We start from the raw sequence: 20,908 nt of genomic DNA, 5'->3' as shown, positions 1-20,908 counted from the left end.
ACACATATTGAAACGATAAACACAATGAAAAGCACAAAATATTTCATCAGTGTTGTAACTGTATATTTCCTTTATTCTGAAGAAATATCAAGTTTTGAACGGTGCACAGAGGCAGCAACTTCTGCTTTGGACGCCGCTCTCTTTGTAAAGACCGCGTTGTTACAGTTAAATCTAAAGATAGTTATTAAAAAGAGTTAGATGTCAGAAAAGGGGGGAAAAATCTTACCGTCGAAAGACTGCTGCAGGTTCCAGCTCAGTCTGAAACTGCAGTGAAAAGCAGAGCAGCTGCTGAACAAAAGTTTTAGATTTTTTTTTAAAGAAAGTCTGCAAAACTAATTTCCCACAAAATAGGACTCAATTTCCGTTTAAGAAACTAGCTCTTGCAAAAGTCATACAATTGCTGATTTTTTCCACTAGCAATTGAAATTCATTTTATCTTTAGCACATGGACCCAAGAATTTAGACTTGAGAGAAATAGTTTTCCTTTTCTATTTTTTTTTTTTTTTAGTTTTGTTTTGGGGGGAGGAGGAGCAAGGTACATCAAGCAGGAAGAGCTGAAGAATAAAACCTCTGTGCAGTGGGCACCTCTTTGGTCATTGATCACTAAATGCGTTATCCTGATTTAAACCAGTTAGGAGCCGCCTTGGTGGCTACTGTAATTCCACTACAGGGATGTTAAAAATAACCTTTAAAAAGAAAAGCGACAACAAAAAAAAGGACAGGCCCAGACTTTCCAGGTTGTCCCCCAATCCACTAAAGACGTTTGCAACGAAGAAAATGAAGATAAAGCAAATAAACATTATGCGGCTTCTTGTTTTGAAGGGGCAGAGGGCAAGAGGGGAAACTTCTCTCTGCAGCCAGCCCTGCTGGCACGGTGGGCGCCGGTGGGTTCCTTGCAGAACCAGCCGCCGATGCTGGGGCACAGCGTGAGGCTCTTGAGGGCAGCGCCGCGGCCCACGGCGAGTGCCGGGGCGGCGGGCAAAGCGGGCGGATGACCCGCACCGGGACCCTCGGAGCGGGGCAGCGCTGCGGGCGGCCCCGGCCCCGGCCCGCTCGCACCTGGGCTCGCAGGTGAGGCGCTGGCGAGAGCGCTTCAGCCCCCGGGGAAACGGGGCGGTGGTGGGCCCCGCGCCCCCCGCCCCAGAGTCACCCCCGCATGTCGCCTCACGTCTTTATTGCGCTCCCCGCCCGCTGCCCCCGAGGGGCGGCAGGGCCCCGAGCGCTCCGTCAGCCCCGACGGGGCGGCGATGGCCCTGCGGGGGCCGCCCGGGCGGGGGGGCTCGGGGCAGCGGCGGCGGGAGGCGCGGCCCGCCCGGGGCAGGGAGGAGCGCGCTGCGCCCCCGCGGAGCCGCCCCCCCGCAGGCCGCGGGCGCCCGGGGCGCGGGCGCGCAGCGCTGCCGCCCGCTGACGGAGCGGCTCGGCGCGGGGACGGCGCTGGCGTTTTGGAGGGAGTTTGCATGTGGTCAGTGCTGTGCTGCTGAGCCAGCCCCCAGCTCACATTACACACTACTGTATTTATAACCTCTCGAAGCTGTTTCCCCCTTCAAGCAGTTCTCTGGGACCACCTTCTATTGGCTTCAACCTCTCCCACTTCTTGACATCTGAGCAGCTCTGAGAACGGCTCATCTAGGTCCGAGTGTTTATGCAGCGGAGACTGGCCACTAGGGCTAAAGACCTGGATTATCTGAGCTCAGCTGCCTGCTGCAGAGTCTGTCGGTGCCGTTTTGGAAAAAAAAATCCCAGCCCCGATCTGTTTACAGTGAAAGTTGACAAAGGGTGGTGAAGTTGGATCTTTCCTAAACTCTCCTGCCTGGAACCTGAGACTTGCATGCCATGGATCACACACTCTTTGGCTGCCTGCGCAGCCCCCATGCCACTGCGCAGAGCTTGCACCCTTTCTCCCAGTCTTCTCTTGCCCTGCATGGAAGATCTGACCACATGTCCTACCCTGATCTGTCTTCTTCTTCTTCCTCTTGCATAATAGCGGGATACCCCAATGAGGAGGGCATGTTTGCCAGCCAACATCATAGGGGGCACCATCACCATCACCATCACCACCACCACCACCACCAGCAACAGCAGCACCAAGCTTTGCAGACGAACTGGCACATTCCTCAGATGTCGTCTCCTCCCGCCGCGGCCAGGCACAGCCTCTGCCTTCAGCCTGACTCAGGAGGACCCCCGGAGCTGGGCAGCAGCCCCCCTGTCCTGTGTTCGAACTCTTCCAGCCTGGGCACCAACACCCCCACGGGGGCAGCGTGTGCGCCAGGGGACTATGGCAGGCAGGCTCTGTCCCCGGTGGAAACAGAGAAGAGGTCCGGCAAAAGGAAAAGCGACAGCTCAGGTAAAGGCTCGCGCGTTCCCCAGCGGGGCGGGATCCCCGGGCGGCGGGTGTCGGGGGAAGCGCCGCGGTCGGGCCCCGCGGACCTGCCGCCGCTCGGCTGGGCTCCTTTAGCTCGGCACGTTTGGCCCGGCTCGGCTCGGCTTGGCTCGGCTCGGCTGGCCCGGCCACGGCCGCCGCTTTGCTCTCGCCGCCGGCTGACACCGGGCTGCCGGGTTGCTCCTTCCCAGCAACGCGCTCTCGGGATCTCCATCACTAACGCCAGCTTTATTAAGGCTACAGGGGGAGAAATAGAAAGAAAAAATTCAGCACGTGATAGAGTATGAAATCAAGGTGGCGGTGGGGGAGAGTTTCCTACAGCCAAGGAGAGAAACGTTTGTAGTTTTGGTGCGGTTTTCAGCATCTGGTCCCGCGGCCCCCTCCCCCCTGCCCGATACGACACCTCTGCTTCAAAATTCAGAATCCAGCGCGCTCCTTCCCCTCCGCCCCTTCGCCGTGGAGCTGACTGCGGCTCCGAGGCGATTGCACAACGCTTGGAAGCTCTGCCTTGGAAGCGGGGATTCGGGAGAGGAGCTGATGCCTTGCTACCCTGTAGGATCTGAGTGCGCCTGCATCAAATCCTCAGCGTGAAGGGGCAAAATTTGGACTCTGTGAAGCAAACGGGTGAATGGGAGTTTCAGAAAGCTGCTTCACTTCAGTTTCTGGTGGCAGGGACAGAGGAAAGGAAGGAGCAGTCTGCCTTTTAAAATCACACTAATTCTTACTAAAAGGCGAGCATAAAAACATGTAGACCCGCAGTCATTCCAGAGCGATGATTTGGCATCAAAAAATGAATGGGCATAAACCTTGACATTATCTCTGCTTTCTAAAATAGCAAAGCCTGTCAAAGTCCTGCTCTGACAAAAGCCACTCGTCCAAGGCAACACAACTGATGGGACTTCCGTTAGGGCGCACATGAACTGGGGGGTCACCAAAAATATAGTGAGACAGGCAGGAGGCACTTGAAAGAGAGCGGGCTCAACAGATTGAAAACTCAAGAGCTGGCGTAGCAAATTATTTGTTATCACATAAGAGAAAGTGAAAGGCTTTTCCAGATATGTATGAAGTTCGTAACTGAAACCATAATCTCTTTCACTCAAAATGCTCTAAGCGTGGTAGAGGGCAAGCAACACGAAGGATTTTAAAATATAACCCTCAAGAATACCATCATTTACTTCATTGTGCTTTATATTAGCAAACATTTACAGTTACAGTAATTCAGAAGGTATTTATCTGAATTTCGTCTCACATAGCTGGTATAGTTGCTGAAAACTCTTCTTGCGTTTAAAGCTGTATTAAGTTCAAACACTGGTGGTAAAATCTTTTGTTTTGTCTTCTTTACTTTTAATGAGAAAAAGAATGATCTGATTTTTTGAGGTATATGAACAGTCCCTGTTACAACTGAGAAAATAACTGGATGCCTGCTGGTGTAAGGATTTATTGTATTTGTCGGTCTATTTAAAGCTAAAGGAAAAAAGGAAATTGGTCCCTTTCACTGTCAGGGAAGTATCTGAATCACTTTCTGTTTATTTCATTCTGCAATGCAAACCAAAAAAACACCAGTGAGGAATGTCCTAAACCTTACTCTGAAGTCACTGGAGTCTTCCACTGGATAAGTGGACAAGAGTTCGAGCCTTTAGGCATGGTTATGTTTATCTTGCAATGCACTTCGATCCTCACTTTCTAAGACGTTCTGAAGATCAAGGCAGGTAACTATTTCCTCCTCCCTTCCGCTAAGAAAAAAGTACAACCGTTCACACAATTGTGAATATCTCTCAAACTGAAAATAGATGTCTTTTGACAACAACTGCATAGCTGCTGTATGTTTGGTTTTTCTTCAGGAAAAGCTTGTGTTTTGGACTAAATATTTAACCCCACCCCTTTATTAGTCCTGAACTCTGATGCTAGATATTTAATGCTATTCTCATATATGGCAGCAAGAATTATTTTAGTTTGCTGTGTTTCTATATTTGTCATCCATAATTGCCCTTCATTTGATTAAACATCATCGCCTTTATTTCTCATTAATCTTTTTTTAAAACAAATGACTGTGCTTGAAAGAATTTCTTCCATGCCTTCATCAGACTTGGAACTACTTCAATAGACATTTGTAAAAAATCCTAATAGTAAATAACTATGAGGTGAAGAGAGAGAGAGACTGCTTTAAGTTTCAGTGCCAGCATTCTGAGACAATTATTAATGTTCTTGCTTATTTACTCATATATTTCCTCTTCTTAAGCATATCACTTAAAACCACAGAATGCTCAGTGTTTTCTTGAGCACTGAATCTGTTCCACATTTCAGAGCTGAATTAACCTTAGGCTACCCCTTTCTTCCACTACTTAGCTTTTGTTTCTGTGTGTTTAAGATCACAAAGCTGTGTTTGTCGATAGTTTAGAGAATGTAAAACATGATCATTCCTTGTATCGTTTACCTTCCAAACAAGTAACTGTTTCTTAGCTGTATAGCAACTCTGAAAATTTACCAGAAGGGACACCCAATTTTACTTATTTACTTATTATGGTGATGGGAGTTCAATGTTTTAAAATTATAAAGAAAAATCCAGAGGGCGAACAGAATTTAGTATGATGGACTGTTTTTCCCTGAAACTCACATACTGCAAGGGAATGGGAGGACATAGAAACATTCTTCTCTAATCTGTTGCAGTTTCATTTGGGATTGAGAAAACAAGGTGAAATGTGCTCTCATGATAGTTATATAAACTGACTTACAGTTTTCTTTAGCCCTAACCCAGATTTAAAGCAGTTTGGGAAGTTCCCTTTGAAGATATTGAAAGACTGCTACAGAGCAGGGTGAAATTTTCAGCAGTTCTCGTTGCAGAGGACTGGGAAATACTGCTTATGTAGTCTCAACCCCTGCTTGCTGCAGCTGTCAGTGTCTCCATGTTTTGTAGTTGTTCTCTCATAATCTGCAGAACATTCCTTTCAACCTGCATAGGCCCAGAAGTGGGTCAGTGAAGTTGCCTGTGAATTGAGGAGTGATGCATACAAATCTTTATATGCTAATGTTTTGCAGTGAATAATGGCATCTGCATCCTCACCTTCATAACTCAGCTCTTCGGGTGTCAAGGCTGTACGAGTAGAGAGACAATACTAAATTTGAGGGTTGGTTGCAAATGAAATCACTTATTTTAAAATGCCCTAATGGTCAGAATTATCTGTGTGCTAATGAGGTGCGGATGAAAACCATGCTGAGTGTATAGAAAACATATTCTTGGAGTGCTTTGTTGCTTTGTGGTATGAGTTGTTCTATATAGAATATTTTGGATTTTTCTAATGCCTCCCCTTCTCATTACTTGCCTGTGAGTTTCAGGGCCATTTTATTTCTGTTTATTATATAGGTTTTGATTCTCAGATGATGCAGAACACATAAGATGCAAAGTTACATCTGAGATTTCCTAAGTTACGTTACTTAAGTCCAAATTTTCTTAACACTTCAGTCAGGAAAAAAGCATATGAATGCCTATATAGGAAATTCTATCTAGATTTACTGAGAAATATGAAAAAAGAGTGAATCTGGTAGCCTTAAGGAAGTCTAAAATGCTATGGTGAAAAAAACATCTGTACTATGCTGAAAAGGCCAGGGGGAGGCTGAGTACAGGACAGGGAGAGGCTGAGTATGGTTGAAGGAGTTCTTCTAAGCAATACAGCTATTCAAACATTAAATTGAAAGAGATAAATATATAAGGAAATTGCATTCCTGTTAAAGCCTAATGTAATTAAACACTTGCCCTCAAGCATGAAAAGCCTTTTTAAGAAAAAAAAAAAGAAACCAAATTTCACCATGGGAAAATTATTTCTGTGTGGCACAGGTTTCCAAGGAAAAGATAGCAGGTAATAAAAATTATTCATATTTTTCAATGTATTGACAATAGTAGTATTTAGAAAAGCATTTCGGGAATCCACGGTTTCAACAGTTCGGCCAAGTGTTTCAATATCTGTTCCGGTGGGTTTTGTTCATTGACAAATTACATGAATAAAACCAATACTTCCCCCCCCCCACAAGTTTTAATATTTTATAACCCTATTCTCAACATGCAAGCAGCAAAAAGTTGTATCTCCAGGGAATTTATTTTAAACACATCTAAATATCATAAATCATACATACTTGTTTGAAATGGTCTCTAAAAAGCAGGTCATTTTGATAAATGATTATAAATACTGTGAAATCATGAGTTTTGAGGACTTTTGATTGGTTTCTGAAACATGTCAGTAAGAAAAATGAGCTGCACGCTTGTAGTCAAAAAGCACTGTGTAACTGATTCATCAATATGTCTCTGCTTTTCAGTGTGGTTGTAAACGGAAACAAGAAAAAATACATAATAAAGCATAGATTTTCTGGAAAGAGTTAATTTGTTTGGTATCTTGTATAAAAGCATCACTTACCCATAAGAAAACCACATCAACAACAAAAACTCTGTAGATTTTATAAATGAAACAGTTTCAAAATCTGCTGCATAACACATGCACTTTTAGGAGAAAACTTTCAAGACTGATTGCTTATCAAATGATGGGCTTACAAGTGAGCTACTTGCTGAATTGTTTTAATAGATGAAAACTTGCAAGAAATTCACTTTTGTTCTCAGCAAATATAATCAGGAACTTTTCTAAGACTAAAATTTTGAAAGACTCTTTTGATGATACATTTTCAAAATTCTTTGCCCCTAGCCAAAGAAGAACTTTGTGTGGACAAAAAGAAAAAAAAAAAGAACTATGTATGGCTCCTAGTTATGCATTTCTGTCTGTTTGTGTAAATGATTCAGTAGGATTTACACTTCTCCTTCTCCCCATCTTCGTCAATCCACCCTTTTAGAAACACTGGAGGGCCGATCCAGACCTTCACGGGATCACAAATGTTTTTGTGAGAAGGTCCATTGACTCCAGTGAAACCACTGAAGTGCTCAAAGCTTTTTAAGCAATCAGAGCTTAATTCTTTTACATGGACATTAAAGAAAAATGCTTTAAAATTCTTGTAGATATTTATTGATAAAATGTTCGGATTGCCCGATTGTTTGAAAATTGCCAATTGAGCATTTTATATGCACATTGAATTTTAACTACATTAGTTTTAACAAATTAGGATAAAATTTGTCCTAACATATCCTAGTGTGACTTCCATAGTATTTTCTAATGTAAGTAATCAGATTGAGTGGGGTTTTTTTTGCGTTTTTGCCATTTTTAGACATGCTAACTGTTTAATAAATGTTTTTTAATTGAGCCTGTTAATCTGCATATTGATTGCCGTGTGGAAATACTCATTCTTTGGTGATGCAATGACTTCATATGCTATATCTCAGTTCCTCAAGAGTAGGTTTGAGCTCTGTGTCTTGAAATTCAAGGGCAGGTAACATTATCTTTGCTTCTGTCTGCTGATGCCCTAATATTCCTCACTGGATTATTGCTTTCAAAGACACTGTTACTTGGCAGTATGAATAGTCGCCGTAGCATGTTTCTCTCAGTAGCAAAATGTACTCTACCAAGCCGTTTTGTAAGTCTCTGGAAAGGAAGCAAAATAAATCTGGTTTCATCTGCTAGACTGAGCAAAGTTTAAACCCATCAGTAAAACGTAGTTATGGTGGGGTAGGATTCAACCCTTACTTTTGCTATGCTACCCTGTGTCCTTGTTCTAATATACTTAAGAATGCAACTTGAAAGGATGCGAAAGGAAAGTCATATTTTTTAAATATAAATACTTGCATATGTCGCTAATAAGGTTTCTAACTGAAATAGTGTGGTGTTAGAGAATTTTGATAAACAGTGCTTGAGGCTACTTCATTACATCAGTGCACAGCTGGGCACTGAACCCAGTTCTATGATCTGTCTCGAGCCTGTGCCCTGTCCTTTTATGACTGTTTGCCCAACTTATATAATGGCCATACCAGTGCTTTCCTTCCATTTGGAAAGTACAGTAAACTTTTATGAAACTAAAAGCTTTGTGTGCGTGTGTGTGCGTACATGCTTTTTATTTTTAGTAGGCTTTAAAGACTTACAGATCTGCATCACAATTTCTCTAGTACTGCTAGTTGCAGGGTGCGAGCAAGATGGTGCGCAGCCACCCTGCAGAAAAAGCCTTCCTCCTGCTACTCAGGAGGGTAATTGCTACAGCAGGGCAATTGCATCACCTTTACCAGCATGAGCTGTGTGACTGCACACATGGCCAGAAGTCGACTTCTGCAGTGAGTGTCTGGGGTCTTCCGTGAACATGTAGATGCTTTTCTTTGTGTTTAACGAAAACCTGAATTCAAAAATAGCCTGATGTAATTGTGCTGGGTACATGCAGTCTAGTCCTAGATTTTAAGTATTTGAATCAGTAAAAAGAAAGTTACTGAAATAAATGGTTTATAAACAGACATGCTAGGGGAAATTTCACTAGGAAGATACTGATGACAAAACTCCTACTGATTTTTGTTAGGATCACCACATTTTAAGTTGTGAGTTCTTACTCTAAACGTAGCTTAGCTTGGGAGAAGGAGATAGACCAGTTAGCCATAGTAGTGCTTAAGGTTTTTTGTTATATGTTGTCTTGAATTCTTCCAACTGCAAATACGGTGAAGGAATGCTTGTTTTAAAAAACACTGCTGCCATTGGTCTTTGCTTTCTAGCATATGTTGTCCTTTTATTATACATTGTCTTATTTATTAATACATATTACAAAATCTATGTCCTTTGATAAGTTTACCTACACCATGTCCATCAAAAATAATATTTAATAGACAATAGTAAAAATCACAATGATGTTATTCATTTTACTCTGCAAATTTTATACATGCATCTGTAACTTCACTAGTGCAGAGTTGCATAGCTGCATCCTAATATTCAATGAATGATGCAAAGTGATAAAAACCCACATTAAAAAAACGGGACATAGTAGTAGACAGTGCACTGTAGTACATTAAAGTTTTCTACTGAAGTCCTCTATTAAACACTATAAATAGACTACTTAGGTTGCTGAAATTCTACTTGCTAACACCAGTAATATTAAAGATGTAATGTTCACTGTAGATTAGGAAGGATTTTTTTTTTTTTTTAAGAGCTTAGACCTATAGAAGATACTAAGGCACCCCTATTCAGAAGGTGAGTTGATTTTCTGTGTGGAATTGTAAATTTTCATAAATAGTTTTGGGGATAGGTCACTTGACTGGAAGTTGTACATATTAATAAATACACATATGATTATATGCCAAAAGAGAAATCTGGAATAAAATTTGGAAATTTGCTACTGAATATTTTATTGTTTAATGATGGATGCAATCACTGAATGCTGTGCATTCTGCAATCCCTGGAGCTTCTTACTCAATGCAATGGAAAAACGTAGTCTGAACTTTGTATTGAAAATTACCTGTGCTGAACAAGCCTCACAAGACAACATCTATGAGAAGTTAATGGTCATGTGAAACAAAGTCATATTGTACTTGATTCTATGTTTTCTTTTGTTTTTCTTCAACAAATGAAACTAAATAATTGATGAAACCAAAAGAAGCAAGTCTCAAAGCAATGAGTCAAATCTTTAATTTATGACAGAAGAGAATAGTTTTACTAAACCAATAAAATCTAGTGGATTATGAAAATCTGGTGGATTTTTCTTTCTTTCTCTCTCTTTTTTCTCTCTATTGTGCTCTTTCTCCTGCTCTTTCACTCCTCCTCTCCTCTCCTCTCCTCTCCTCTCCTCTCCTCTCCTCTCCTCTCCTCTCCTCTCCTCTCCTCTCCTCTCCTCTCCTCTCCTCTCCTCTCCTCTCCTCTCCTCTCCTCTCCTCTCCTCTCCTCTCCTCTCCTCTCCTCTCCTCTCCTCTCCTCTCCTCTCCTCTCCTCTCCTCTCCTCTCCTCTCCTCTCCTCTCCTCTCCTCTCCTCTCCTCTCCTCTCCTCTCCTCTCCTCTCCTCTCCTCTCCTCTCCTCTCCTCTCCTCTCCTCTCTTCTCTTTTTGTTTCTTTCTCTTCTTCTGTTTTCCTCTCCTTTGCTGCTTCTTGGGCTAAAGAAAAACTAGTTGATTTGAACATTATTTTATAGCAAATAGGATATGAAAAACTAAAACTGAAACAGATTACTGCAATCTTTTAAAAGTCCTTCTTCCTTCTACATTCTCTCAGATCTCTAATAGCTATTTCTTATTTTTAGCAAGTAAGTCTGGACAAATGCTGCCTTACATAAACTGTTAGATGCACTTCAGTATCCTCTGCCACTATTGTGAGTTTTAATTCTTAGACTGTGATCTTACGATGATTGTAGTATGCATTTAATTTTGTATGTTGGGAGATGAATGAAACCTCGGGAAGCTGAAGTCAAAACTAGCTATTGAGTGGAGCCAGGACTTCACAGCTGAAGTAGTCATGAAGTAGTACTTTGATATGAACACTGCCGAAGTTAAGTGTATGTTTACACATTTTGGTGAATTGAGGGCATTAGTCACTTAAATTTACCAAGCGGAAAAAACTGTTTCCCACTTTGGTCCTCCTAAAAATAGATACTAAAAAAATCTGTTGGACATATGTGGGCTGACAATATAGTTCTGAAGAGAGTTGAATGAACTGTGGGGTTTTCTACCTGCCATGCAAAAAATGGCATATTCTAGATGCATACAATATATCCCGAGTGCGCATGGGGGCCTCTTTGGCAGGGGGTGTTTTGAGTGAGGCTCCTCAGGCACATTGGCCCCAATAGCTTTTCAAGCCTTTCATTTTCTTTCTCCTGGTGGAGAATACCAGAATGCTGTAGGCTTCCTAGAATATGTGGGCAAGTAAAAACTACTCATTAAAATGTGCTTATTACTGTAGAAAGAATGGTAGGAACAGTGACTAGATGTCTCCCAAATTTGTAAAAATATCAGTTTGGTTTACAGAAGAAAAAAGAATTTAAGTCAGATGTGTTGATAAACTAAACGACAACATATTTTTGCGAGGCTTTGGTACACTGATTTGCTAAAAATGGTGTGAATAGAAGCTTAGGCAGCTATGGCGGTGTTGACCACTCAAAGATTTCTTGTAAAACTGTGCTTAGAATGCCAAATAGTATTTTCTGCCAGAAGAAAGCAGCAGTATAATTGGGGCTTAAGCACATTCACGCCTTTAAAAGTTATATTTTCAGAACTAGACATTAAAATCTAGTAAAAGTCTGCAATTCATACCCGTCTTATGTAGGGCTTAGGAAGAGCTGAGAATGTTACAAGTTCTTTGCAGTTTGGTTTGATTGACTCAGAGTTGACATAGTAATATTAAGCTCTTTTTCCCCCCCCTCTGTTTCTATAATCTTATTTTGGGAGTACCACAATGACCTCAAACTGCAGCTGTGTCTTAAGTCTTTGCGTTCCTGAGGACATTAGAACAATACACACTAATGGTCTCCCTCCTGGCTCCCTCTCCCTCCCTCCCTCTCTCTCTCCCTATTTCTTTTTTTACACAAGCCTATTTCTGAAGGACTGTGTGATTATACAGCCTTTCAATTTCCATTCACCCATGCAAAATGAGCGCTCTCTTAATTTCAAAACAAAAAATACGACCTTCTACCTTAATCAGATTTTCATTAGATGTAACCTACAATAACTTAAGAACTGCACTGATCTGCTAAATAAGGTAATGTAATGTTAGTTCTATTAGGCAATGCAAGATGAAACAGTTATGAGTCAGATAAAAATAGAGGGCTTCGTTAGCAGTTGTTCATGGGCCATCTTGGATCTGCAGAATTATCTCTTTTTTGGATATTATTAGCACTTTAATTTACATTATTTTAATAGCTTATTGGGTCAATAAAGAGAGTAACAATTCTGTCTGTATTATTTGTTTTTATGAAATAATATATTGGTATTAAAAGAGGCAAATGCAGTGTCTTAAATTCTAAATTTAAAAAAATGATGTGAACATGCACAGGAGAAAAACCTTGAGACAAAAGTGCAAACAATTTTGATTGCTGCATATTATGAAGAAATATTCTGCCGAACTTGTAGTTTGGCTTAGTTTTGCATTTTAATTTTTACTCCACTCATTCTGAATCCTTTGCTTTTACACTTCATTACATTGCTACAACTTTATGAGACAAACATCTTTATTATTTTAATATGAGTATATGTACAGAAATCTAACCGTATTCAAACCCTATAAACCAATCTTTATTTCACTGGTTCCAAACTGAAATGTAGACAAAGACAGAAGGCGCCAATTGAGTTTGCAGTCTGCTGGCATGAGAAATATCAGAGATTTCAGATTCTTGTGTTTGCAAACATATTGAGAATGCTTTGCCAGACATGACACCCAAACAAACAATTTTTTTTTGGATAGAGGTTGTGTGTTTCAAGTACAGTGGCTAAAAATGTCCAGCCATTTTAAATTACATTTGGTGAAATATAATTTAGAGAATGACCCAGTCCTTCAAAGTTCTTGGGAAAACTATTTCCTTTCCTCCTGCAGTAGTCACAGCTTTGCCAGTCTGTTACTCTAATTCTGACACAGCTTAGGTTATTGTGTATAATTTTTCTGTAATTAACAGTAGAATGTTGACAAAGTTAAGCACAAGGATGTCAGTTACTACCCTCTTGTTGATTCCTTCAGCTCGATGCTGTGCGGCTAAGAAATGTTTGTAGTTCCACCACGTATGGGCAGGTACTCTGAAAATATTGTTTATGGAGGCTCTGGCTTATCTTGTGTATTTCAAGCATGTTTCCACAGCTAATTGATAGTCTTAATTCACACATGAACTGAAAGATGCATCCATGTTAACCGGGAAACGTTTGTTTTGGTTTCTTATGTAGAGAACTGGAAAGCTTGGTGTTACGCATCTGGCTGCATCTTATTGCCGGCCTGTTAATTAAAAGGACTTTGTTAACATAACAGCAGAGTCTTACTATGAAAACCAGACCTGAAATCTACAATGAGGTGAAAATGCAAGAAGTATTGCTGCTATCTGAGGTGTTAATACAAACCTACATGGAGCCTTTCTAGTTCAGAAGATATTTGGAGAGGAGTACATATTCCCTAAATACCTCTGGAAGAGTATTTCTGTGAGTTTTGGAATTGAAACAAGTCTAGGGAATATGTGTATCCTCTTGGACAACAAGCACAAAAAAGGAGGTCTCACTAGTCAGCCTTTGCACCTTCCCTGCCATGTCATTTAATGGCTCATATATCTCTGCTCTCCATAAAGCCAAACTTTATGTGGTAAAGGTCGGTTTCTTTACAAAAGCAGACAGCATTTCCTTTCCTTCCAGGGCAAGAATGCACAGATGTAGGAAAAAAAATGCTCACAAAGGAGACCTAGGGTGAGCACAAAGCATCTTTTACAGGCATAAAAAAACCTTTGTCCTTGGTTTGCCCAGTGCAAGGCCATAGGCTACTGCTTTTTCTGACCAGGTTGAGAGCTATGATTTAGAAGAACTTATTTTGCTGTGAGACTTTGCAAGTATTTTTTTTCTCTTCTCTCTTTCCAACATGTTTTCAGATTGGTTTTGCAAATGATCTCTAAACTACTTAGCAGAAATTAAATCCTGTTTTTTCTGCCCTAGTCCTCTCCTGGCTCTTATTTTAAGCATGCCAAAACCAAAGCTGATGAAATGATCACACCTTTCGATCATATCCTTTTGAAATTTCCTTCCTAGAATCATTCTTCTGGTTCCACCTTATACTCTCAGAGCTAAACTAATTTCGCTTCAAGGTGTTGCCCAGTGCCTCAGTCAATATTTTGGATCCTGTTTCTTACCAACCTCAACATTTTCTCCGTGCTGTCTTAACCGTGTTCTTCCTTCTTCCATTCACACTTTTCTCTGACTTCAGTATGGTTAACATACATGCAAGAAACATATAAAACCAATATTCTGTCATTACCCTGTTAGTTGTCACCAAGCTATCATCTCTTTTTTTAACATGAACTTCTTTTTGGTAACTGTCGGTCTGTCATGGCTCTTCTGTGGACTTATGGTCTGTAAGAAAAGTGCGCAAGACAAGAAGTGAAAACAAACAAAAAAAACAAACAAAAAAAGTTCCTTAATTTGTCCTCTCTTCTACAGAGGTTTTTACTCCAAAAGGGTGTGCACCACTGAGAAGATTCTGTAAACAGCTATAGCAAAAATCAAGCATGACCCAGACCTGACAATACTGACATTTAGTATCAGATAACAGTGATGTACCCAGTGTTGAGCAGAACTGTGTGTAAAAACAAAGTACTTGAAACTAAGCCAAATGTGTGAAAAAAAATTAACTTTCTTAAAATGCACTCTTTTAACTTCTAGAATTTAAGTAATCACTTGTGGCAGAAGGAATGTGGTTCAAAGACAGTAAAGTCTCATTTTGAAGGGGCCTGTAAAATCTTTAAATAGCATTGCAAATTGTTCTTTTACTCCAGTTTTCTGTAAGAAGAATTTTGAAAACAGTAAAATATTTTTATGTGATTCCATTTCACTGATCTAATACACATGAACACATATCTGGGGGGTGTGTGTATGCATATATATATATATATATATATATATATTTATATGAAATCTAAAATAACGGTAGATAGGGACCTGGATAGTCCATGTGATTTGACTGGTTCAGCATTTGGTTATACTGAGTTATTTTATTTCTAAAAGTGTTTCAAAAACAGTTTGGGAAAAAGGAGGAAGCTTCAGGAAGGGCGAGAAAAGTTCTGATGATACCTTTCGAATGCTTGGACTTGGCAATTTTTCAGTTATTTTCAGTGTCTAGAGTTTTTCAGCATAATACCAGCAAATAGAAACGGTGGTAAAATTACAGAATATCAAATCTAAACTCTGGAGACATAAATTCACATGAGGATCAGCTCACAAGATTGGCTGCTTTAGGGCTAGTCTCCAGCGGTCTTTTTTCCATATTAAAAAAAAAAAACCAAAAAAACCCCCCCAAAACAACATACAGTTTGGCACAACCTTCAGGCTCAGTGAAGAGGGTTTTATTCGAGGACCAAAGTAGACAAAACCAGTAGTTGCCAGAATTGAGGTGCATTTGCACAGTACGACAGTTTTACAGCTTTTGTCTCAACTCTTCTATTTTCCTTGCTAGGAGTAAATCTCTTTGGGTTTTGGTAAGAGCCCTATCAACTTTTTAGAGGAGGAAGGGAGGAGATGCTAACAAACCTATAAGTGTGTTTTGTCAGTATCTCACATTTCTGGAGCACACATAAGAATCTAACTTTTTGGGAAGACTTATTTTTAAAAAAAGAAAAAAGACAAATGATCTTCTGGTCAAAATTTAGGAAAAAAAAATAGAAAAGTTATAGACCTCTGACAGTGATGGAGTCCTTTTCCCTTCCCCCACCTCTCATCAGCAAGCTGATGTTTCCAGCAACTTCAAAAACAGAAGACCTCTCTGTAATCCTAAATGTGCATAAGGAACAGATTAAAGTCCTGATTTGTGAAAAAAATTGAGCATATGCTTAAGAGCCATTGACTTCAATGAGAGTTAAATACGTCCTCACACACGCTTCTTGAACTAAAGACTAATAAGGATATTAAAAAGGATCAAGAGGCTGCTCCTCTTCAGGAAATGTGGCAAAACTTCCATAGCTGAAAAGTATTTTGGTCATAATCATACTGACTCTCATCACCCCTCACCTCACCTCACTTCCAATCCACACAGAAGAGTAAAAACCCTTCTCTCCATCTCTTCCCCTCTCTTTTCCTCTTTTCTCCATGCTGGTCTATGCCAGGCTAAGCTTACTCTGGTTCCAAAGAAGAATTACAGACTCTGCAGTGTCCATTAGTGATGACATTATTTCCATATGTATTGAATGTGGATGAGGGTCAGATAATACAGTGGACGGTGGTTGAACAACCCCCCTGAGGGAATTAATGATAAGATAATTAATTACATTTCTGTATGGCTGATTTATCTAGAGAAATCTTATGTATAGGGAAAAAGGTACCCCCTGCCAAACAGCAATCCATATTAATATTCTTTTATTAGACGAATGACAGATAGAGTGAAATAGTGATGACTAAAAAGCTTGAGTGTGGGTTGATTCCTTTCAATTCAGCATGACAAAATGGGTTATATAGATGGTTTTTGAGTGTGGTACTCATTTATTAAACGCTCATTTGGACTTTAAAAAATAGCTTGCCTTCATTAGCCATCTCAGGAATCAGACTCCATGGTGTAATAAATCTCAGTTGCAGGAACTTTGGCCTACTACTCATCTTAAAAAACTCTGTATTTTCTTTTTCTGAGCCTCGTCTCATATTCTACTAGAGTCCTCAGTAACTTATCCCTCCTCTTTGTCATCCAGATTTAAAAGGCCATTCTCATACATTCTTATAGGCAGGAGTAGCCAATTTGGGGGGCAGTTGTTTTCTTCAAGTCACTCATTCCAGATTTTTTTAAATTTTTCTTAATAAAAACTCTTTCTACAACTGAAGCTCAGAGTTACCTTTGGCATAGTGTCAATTTAGCATAGTATCATTTAGATGACATAATTTTTGTGAGAATTATAGAGCAGTAGAAACTTTGAACCTAGTTTGGAAAAGAAACTGATGGGAAAGGTTCTTATTGAGTAGAGGAAAAGCTGAAAATTGACATTATGCTTTTTTCCACACGTTATATTTTATTAAATTAGCTAATGTAAATTAGCAATGATGCTTTCTGCTAACTCTTTTTATGTACTTCTTAAAGAAAAGTTGTTCTTGCTTCAACTCAGAAGAAAGCCCAAATTTCTATTCATACTTTTGTGTGTTCACTAGTTGCTCTGTCCTTTGCTGCTGTATGTGCTGTAAAATTAAAGTGAGATACACAGGTGTTATTTCCTTTTGTCCAGTCATGAACTTGCTTGAAAGTGGTGAGTTGCAGACGTGTGGTACTACCATAATGCCTGTCTGTCTTAATAGTTGCCCTTTAACATTTAAATACATTCTTATGATTATTTTGTACAGATTTTAACATCTGAGGATGTATCAGGGTCCAGGCACAATGATGTATCCTGGACTCTTGCAGAGCATTGCAGCTCCTGTATCAGCATCCATGCCACTGTAGGGTGGACGTAGTTGTCTTGAGCAGCAGAAATTCTGTACGTTTAAAACTTCCCTTAGCAGGATGTGCTGATGCACACATCGACTTATTTTCTATTTCCACACCATGATGTTATCTCCTTTTTGTTTTCTTGTATAATTAATTTGGTATTTTTTTTTATTGTTTCTGCTGCTATGTGTTGCGTTATGCTGATTTTCAGTCTGTTGCATCTTCAAATCCATGAGTTAATGTTTGACAATCTTTGGATAGCCAAGTAAGATGTATAAATGTATTAAACATTAAATGTATTAAGCAAAAAAATTTTGTTCTAAAAGATATTATTTTGAAAGATGCAGTTTTACAATGACTCTATACAAAATTTAAGCCAGCTACAAATAAAATACGGTAAATAGTCCCTAAATGGGTATTCTGCAAAGTTAGTGTTTTATTCATCTAACTGTACTAAGGAATTTAAAAGCTGGAAAAACTGGCATTAAACTTAAAGGGCAATGGAAAGTTAGTAGCCTAAACATTTGTTTTGATTCATATGGAGGGAAAGAATTTGGACCAGATGCTTGAAAGAGCTCAAAACCCAGAAGCCCCCATTGTTCTTCATTTAGGTGCCTAAATGGTAACAGTTGGGTGTGCAGTTTTCTTGAAAGCTGATCCTTTTGTGTTGAGGCAGCTTTTAGGGTTTAGCCTATCTCTTCTTGGCTATAGAACTTAACTGTAAACATTATATTCCAGAATTGTCCCACATCCATATCCTTTAAGCATTTGCTTATTATTATGAGGTCTATTGTTAATATTGCAAGGCTGCAACCCTTTCAGCGTGTCCTGGATTTTAAAAATACATGTCCCTCATGTTGCTTTCATCCTGGACACATTAATTCTCTGCATATAACTGCTTTGGTAACACCTTTGCAAGGAGTTCAAGCAGACTGTAGATTCTTAAAATGCTGTATATTCATATGTTTTTGTTTTCTTTAGGCTGGCTATCCTGTAAAATACAGAATATTTTAGAAGAAGGAGGGCTTTGCACTTTCTTCCATGAAGTGAGCTAGTCCCAGAAAATTTCTCAACTGAGCCTAGTGTGTAGATGCATATCAGGTTGCATATCAGTGTGCTTATAGATTAGGGTTGATAAGATGTAGATGATCATGCAATACATAATAGCAGGATTGGGTTAAATCAAGATCAAGCAAAATATCTACTGTGCCTTCTCACAGTTAAGAAAATTATAGTAAATATTAGCTCTTATTTTCACCTAAGTTATGTGCACACACACACACACACAAACACACACACACATACACACCACACACATACAATAAAAGTATCACTTGAAATTTTTCTGTGCTGTGGGGTTTTGGAGATGTTGTCTGTGATTCAAAAGCACCTTTGGGCTTCATTCTTGGGTTATAAATTTTAAAAATTTAGAAATAATTACTAAAAAGGTAATTAGTAGGCTTATATATGAAGACTAAATTTTAATTTAAAAAAAGCCCTCATGATACCCTGCAACCCAAAAGTAGAGCAGATGGGTTGCTTTGAACTAAGACAGTGTCAGGAAATCAAGGAGAAAAAGTTTAGTTTCCAAAAACTTAGCATTATGATTTTGCCAGGCAAACTGCCCCTGCAGAGAAGCAAGTACATTAATTTGGGCAAACTTCCATGACTATGCCCCCTACAGGAATCCCTGTGTAGATCTTCTAGTTTAATTTCCTTCAATAATCTTGACACAGTGCTATAGTTTAGTTGCTCCATACTTCGGATCTTCAGTCTATACAGAGGACAAAACCAGCTTACATTTCCTTATGCATAAACAGAAATAAAACCTTCAGGATGTCAAACTAGACTAGAAATAGGACAACTCAAAATGCAATGACAATGCCTGTTACTAAAAGCTGCCTAATTTACCTATCAAGGTATTTTTGAGCAGGTATGTGTCTCCAAAGAATAAATACCACTCTTTATTTTACCATCTTAAATAGAGGCATTTTTAACATTTTGATGATTTTTGAGCCAATTATTGGCAGATGTGCTTTAGCCAACCATATGTCTTGAGGTGATGCACAGATATATTTCTCTGCCTTAACAAATATTCCAGCTTCTTTCCAAATGGTATATTTGTTTGGCTGATGCACGACCTCAGCCAGATATTTTTCTGAAATTGAATCCAGATCAAGTGGAATGCCCTGCTGGTTGTGTCCCAGTGCTTGCTTTGACCAGTGTTCTTCCCCCTAACAGAGAACCAGCAGTTTTCTGGTTATCTGGGATTTTCAAAACATGCTCCTGTATGTTATTCTTAAATCTGTTTTACCTTCTTTGACAGATGCAATTATCACAACCAGTTACCATTGGAAGACTGTAGCAACATAAGTCTGGTAGTATCTTCCTCTACAACATTTTAATTTTTTTTTTCCCACATTGAAATTATTCAATCCTCGGAATAATCCTTCATGCATTGCAAACCTACCAACTGCTGAAACTCCCTTTTCTCTTGTACTGTGTTTGATCAACTATATTGTACAATTTAATATTGAGTCCCAGTAACTCTGATATTGAGTTTCATGTTTAATTGCACCAGTGTAAATTTCTCACCCACTAGGAACTATTATGAGTTGCCAAATTTTAAATGGTCTCTCCAGAAATAAGAAATTCTCTTCTATCTTGAGATATAAGAGGAAGAAGTTTGGCACCCATTTTTTTCTTGTCTGTCACTGTCGGACTCGTTGCCAGGAGATATTCAACAGTCTGGTTCCTTTTGCTGCATTTTCAAGCCTAAATGTAGGCCATCAACATACCTGGATATGTTTCACTACAGTGGTTATTACATTTCTGTACAGAGCTCTCGGAAATTTTGTGAAAGGTGCAATATAAATGTACAGATTAGAGTGGAGTGGATTAAATAGGACTGGACTCCTGGAATGCACATCACCCCTTCCTATGAGTTCTCACAGTGTGGTTAGAGCCAGCCTGTGCTTCATGAATTTTTTTTTGTGATGTCCATTTAACCAATAAATCTGTCATCACTGACTGGTCTCCATTTCCTCTGAAATAAACAAATCACTATAAGGTTCTTTGAAGCAGCAGACTGCCAGGAAACACAAAAGTCACTTTTGCTTCATCCACGGAGATAAAGTAGTTAGAAAGTGGAAATGAGCTGCAACTGAAGGAGCCTCAGTGTTCTCACACCTGCTAGAAAGTACAGTAGATTTCCACAGAGCAGGAATTCAAACAAACCTCAGATCACTGTGTTCAGTGAAAGTAAGCTTGCCTAGCCAAGAAATGAATTGCTGGCCCTTGGAAACTACTTAAAGCGAGCCAGTTTCACAGGGACAGAGGATATTTGAAAGAGTCCAGGAAACACTTCTAGGTCTGTGATATCCATTGCATTAGCTGTTGTTTTCCTGGTCCATATTTCTGACTTCCACACTTCTCAGGCTCCATTTTTCAACTAGATGGTCCTCTGCTTGCTGCACTTTGTGTTTCATCCCACAGGTCACCCCTCTGGGCCTTGACTGCCTTTAGTGCCAAGTGTTCTCATGTGTAAGTTTGCATCTGATTT

General features: G+C 39.7%; 1 protein-coding gene across 1 annotated transcript in view; it reads left to right on the top strand.

Annotated features, from left to right (window-relative positions):
• The first annotated feature begins 1,424 nt into the window (after positions 1-1,424).
• Positions 1,425-20,908, top strand: part of MEOX2 (mesenchyme homeobox 2) — a 52,002-nt gene continuing 32,518 nt past the window's right edge. The window contains exon 1 of the mRNA XM_064411338.1: positions 1,425-2,344. Coding sequence (XP_064267408.1) covers positions 1,834-2,344 — 511 coding nt within the window. The 5' untranslated portion in view covers positions 1,425-1,833. The remainder of the gene's footprint in view (positions 2,345-20,908) is intronic.

This window comes from Passer domesticus, chromosome 1, assembly GCF_036417665.1.
Source record: "Passer domesticus isolate bPasDom1 chromosome 1, bPasDom1.hap1, whole genome shotgun sequence".
Taxonomy (NCBI): Eukaryota; Metazoa; Chordata; class Aves; order Passeriformes; family Passeridae; genus Passer; species Passer domesticus.
The sequence above is the reverse complement of the archived record's forward strand: the minus strand, read 5'-3'. Positions and strand labels throughout refer to the sequence as shown.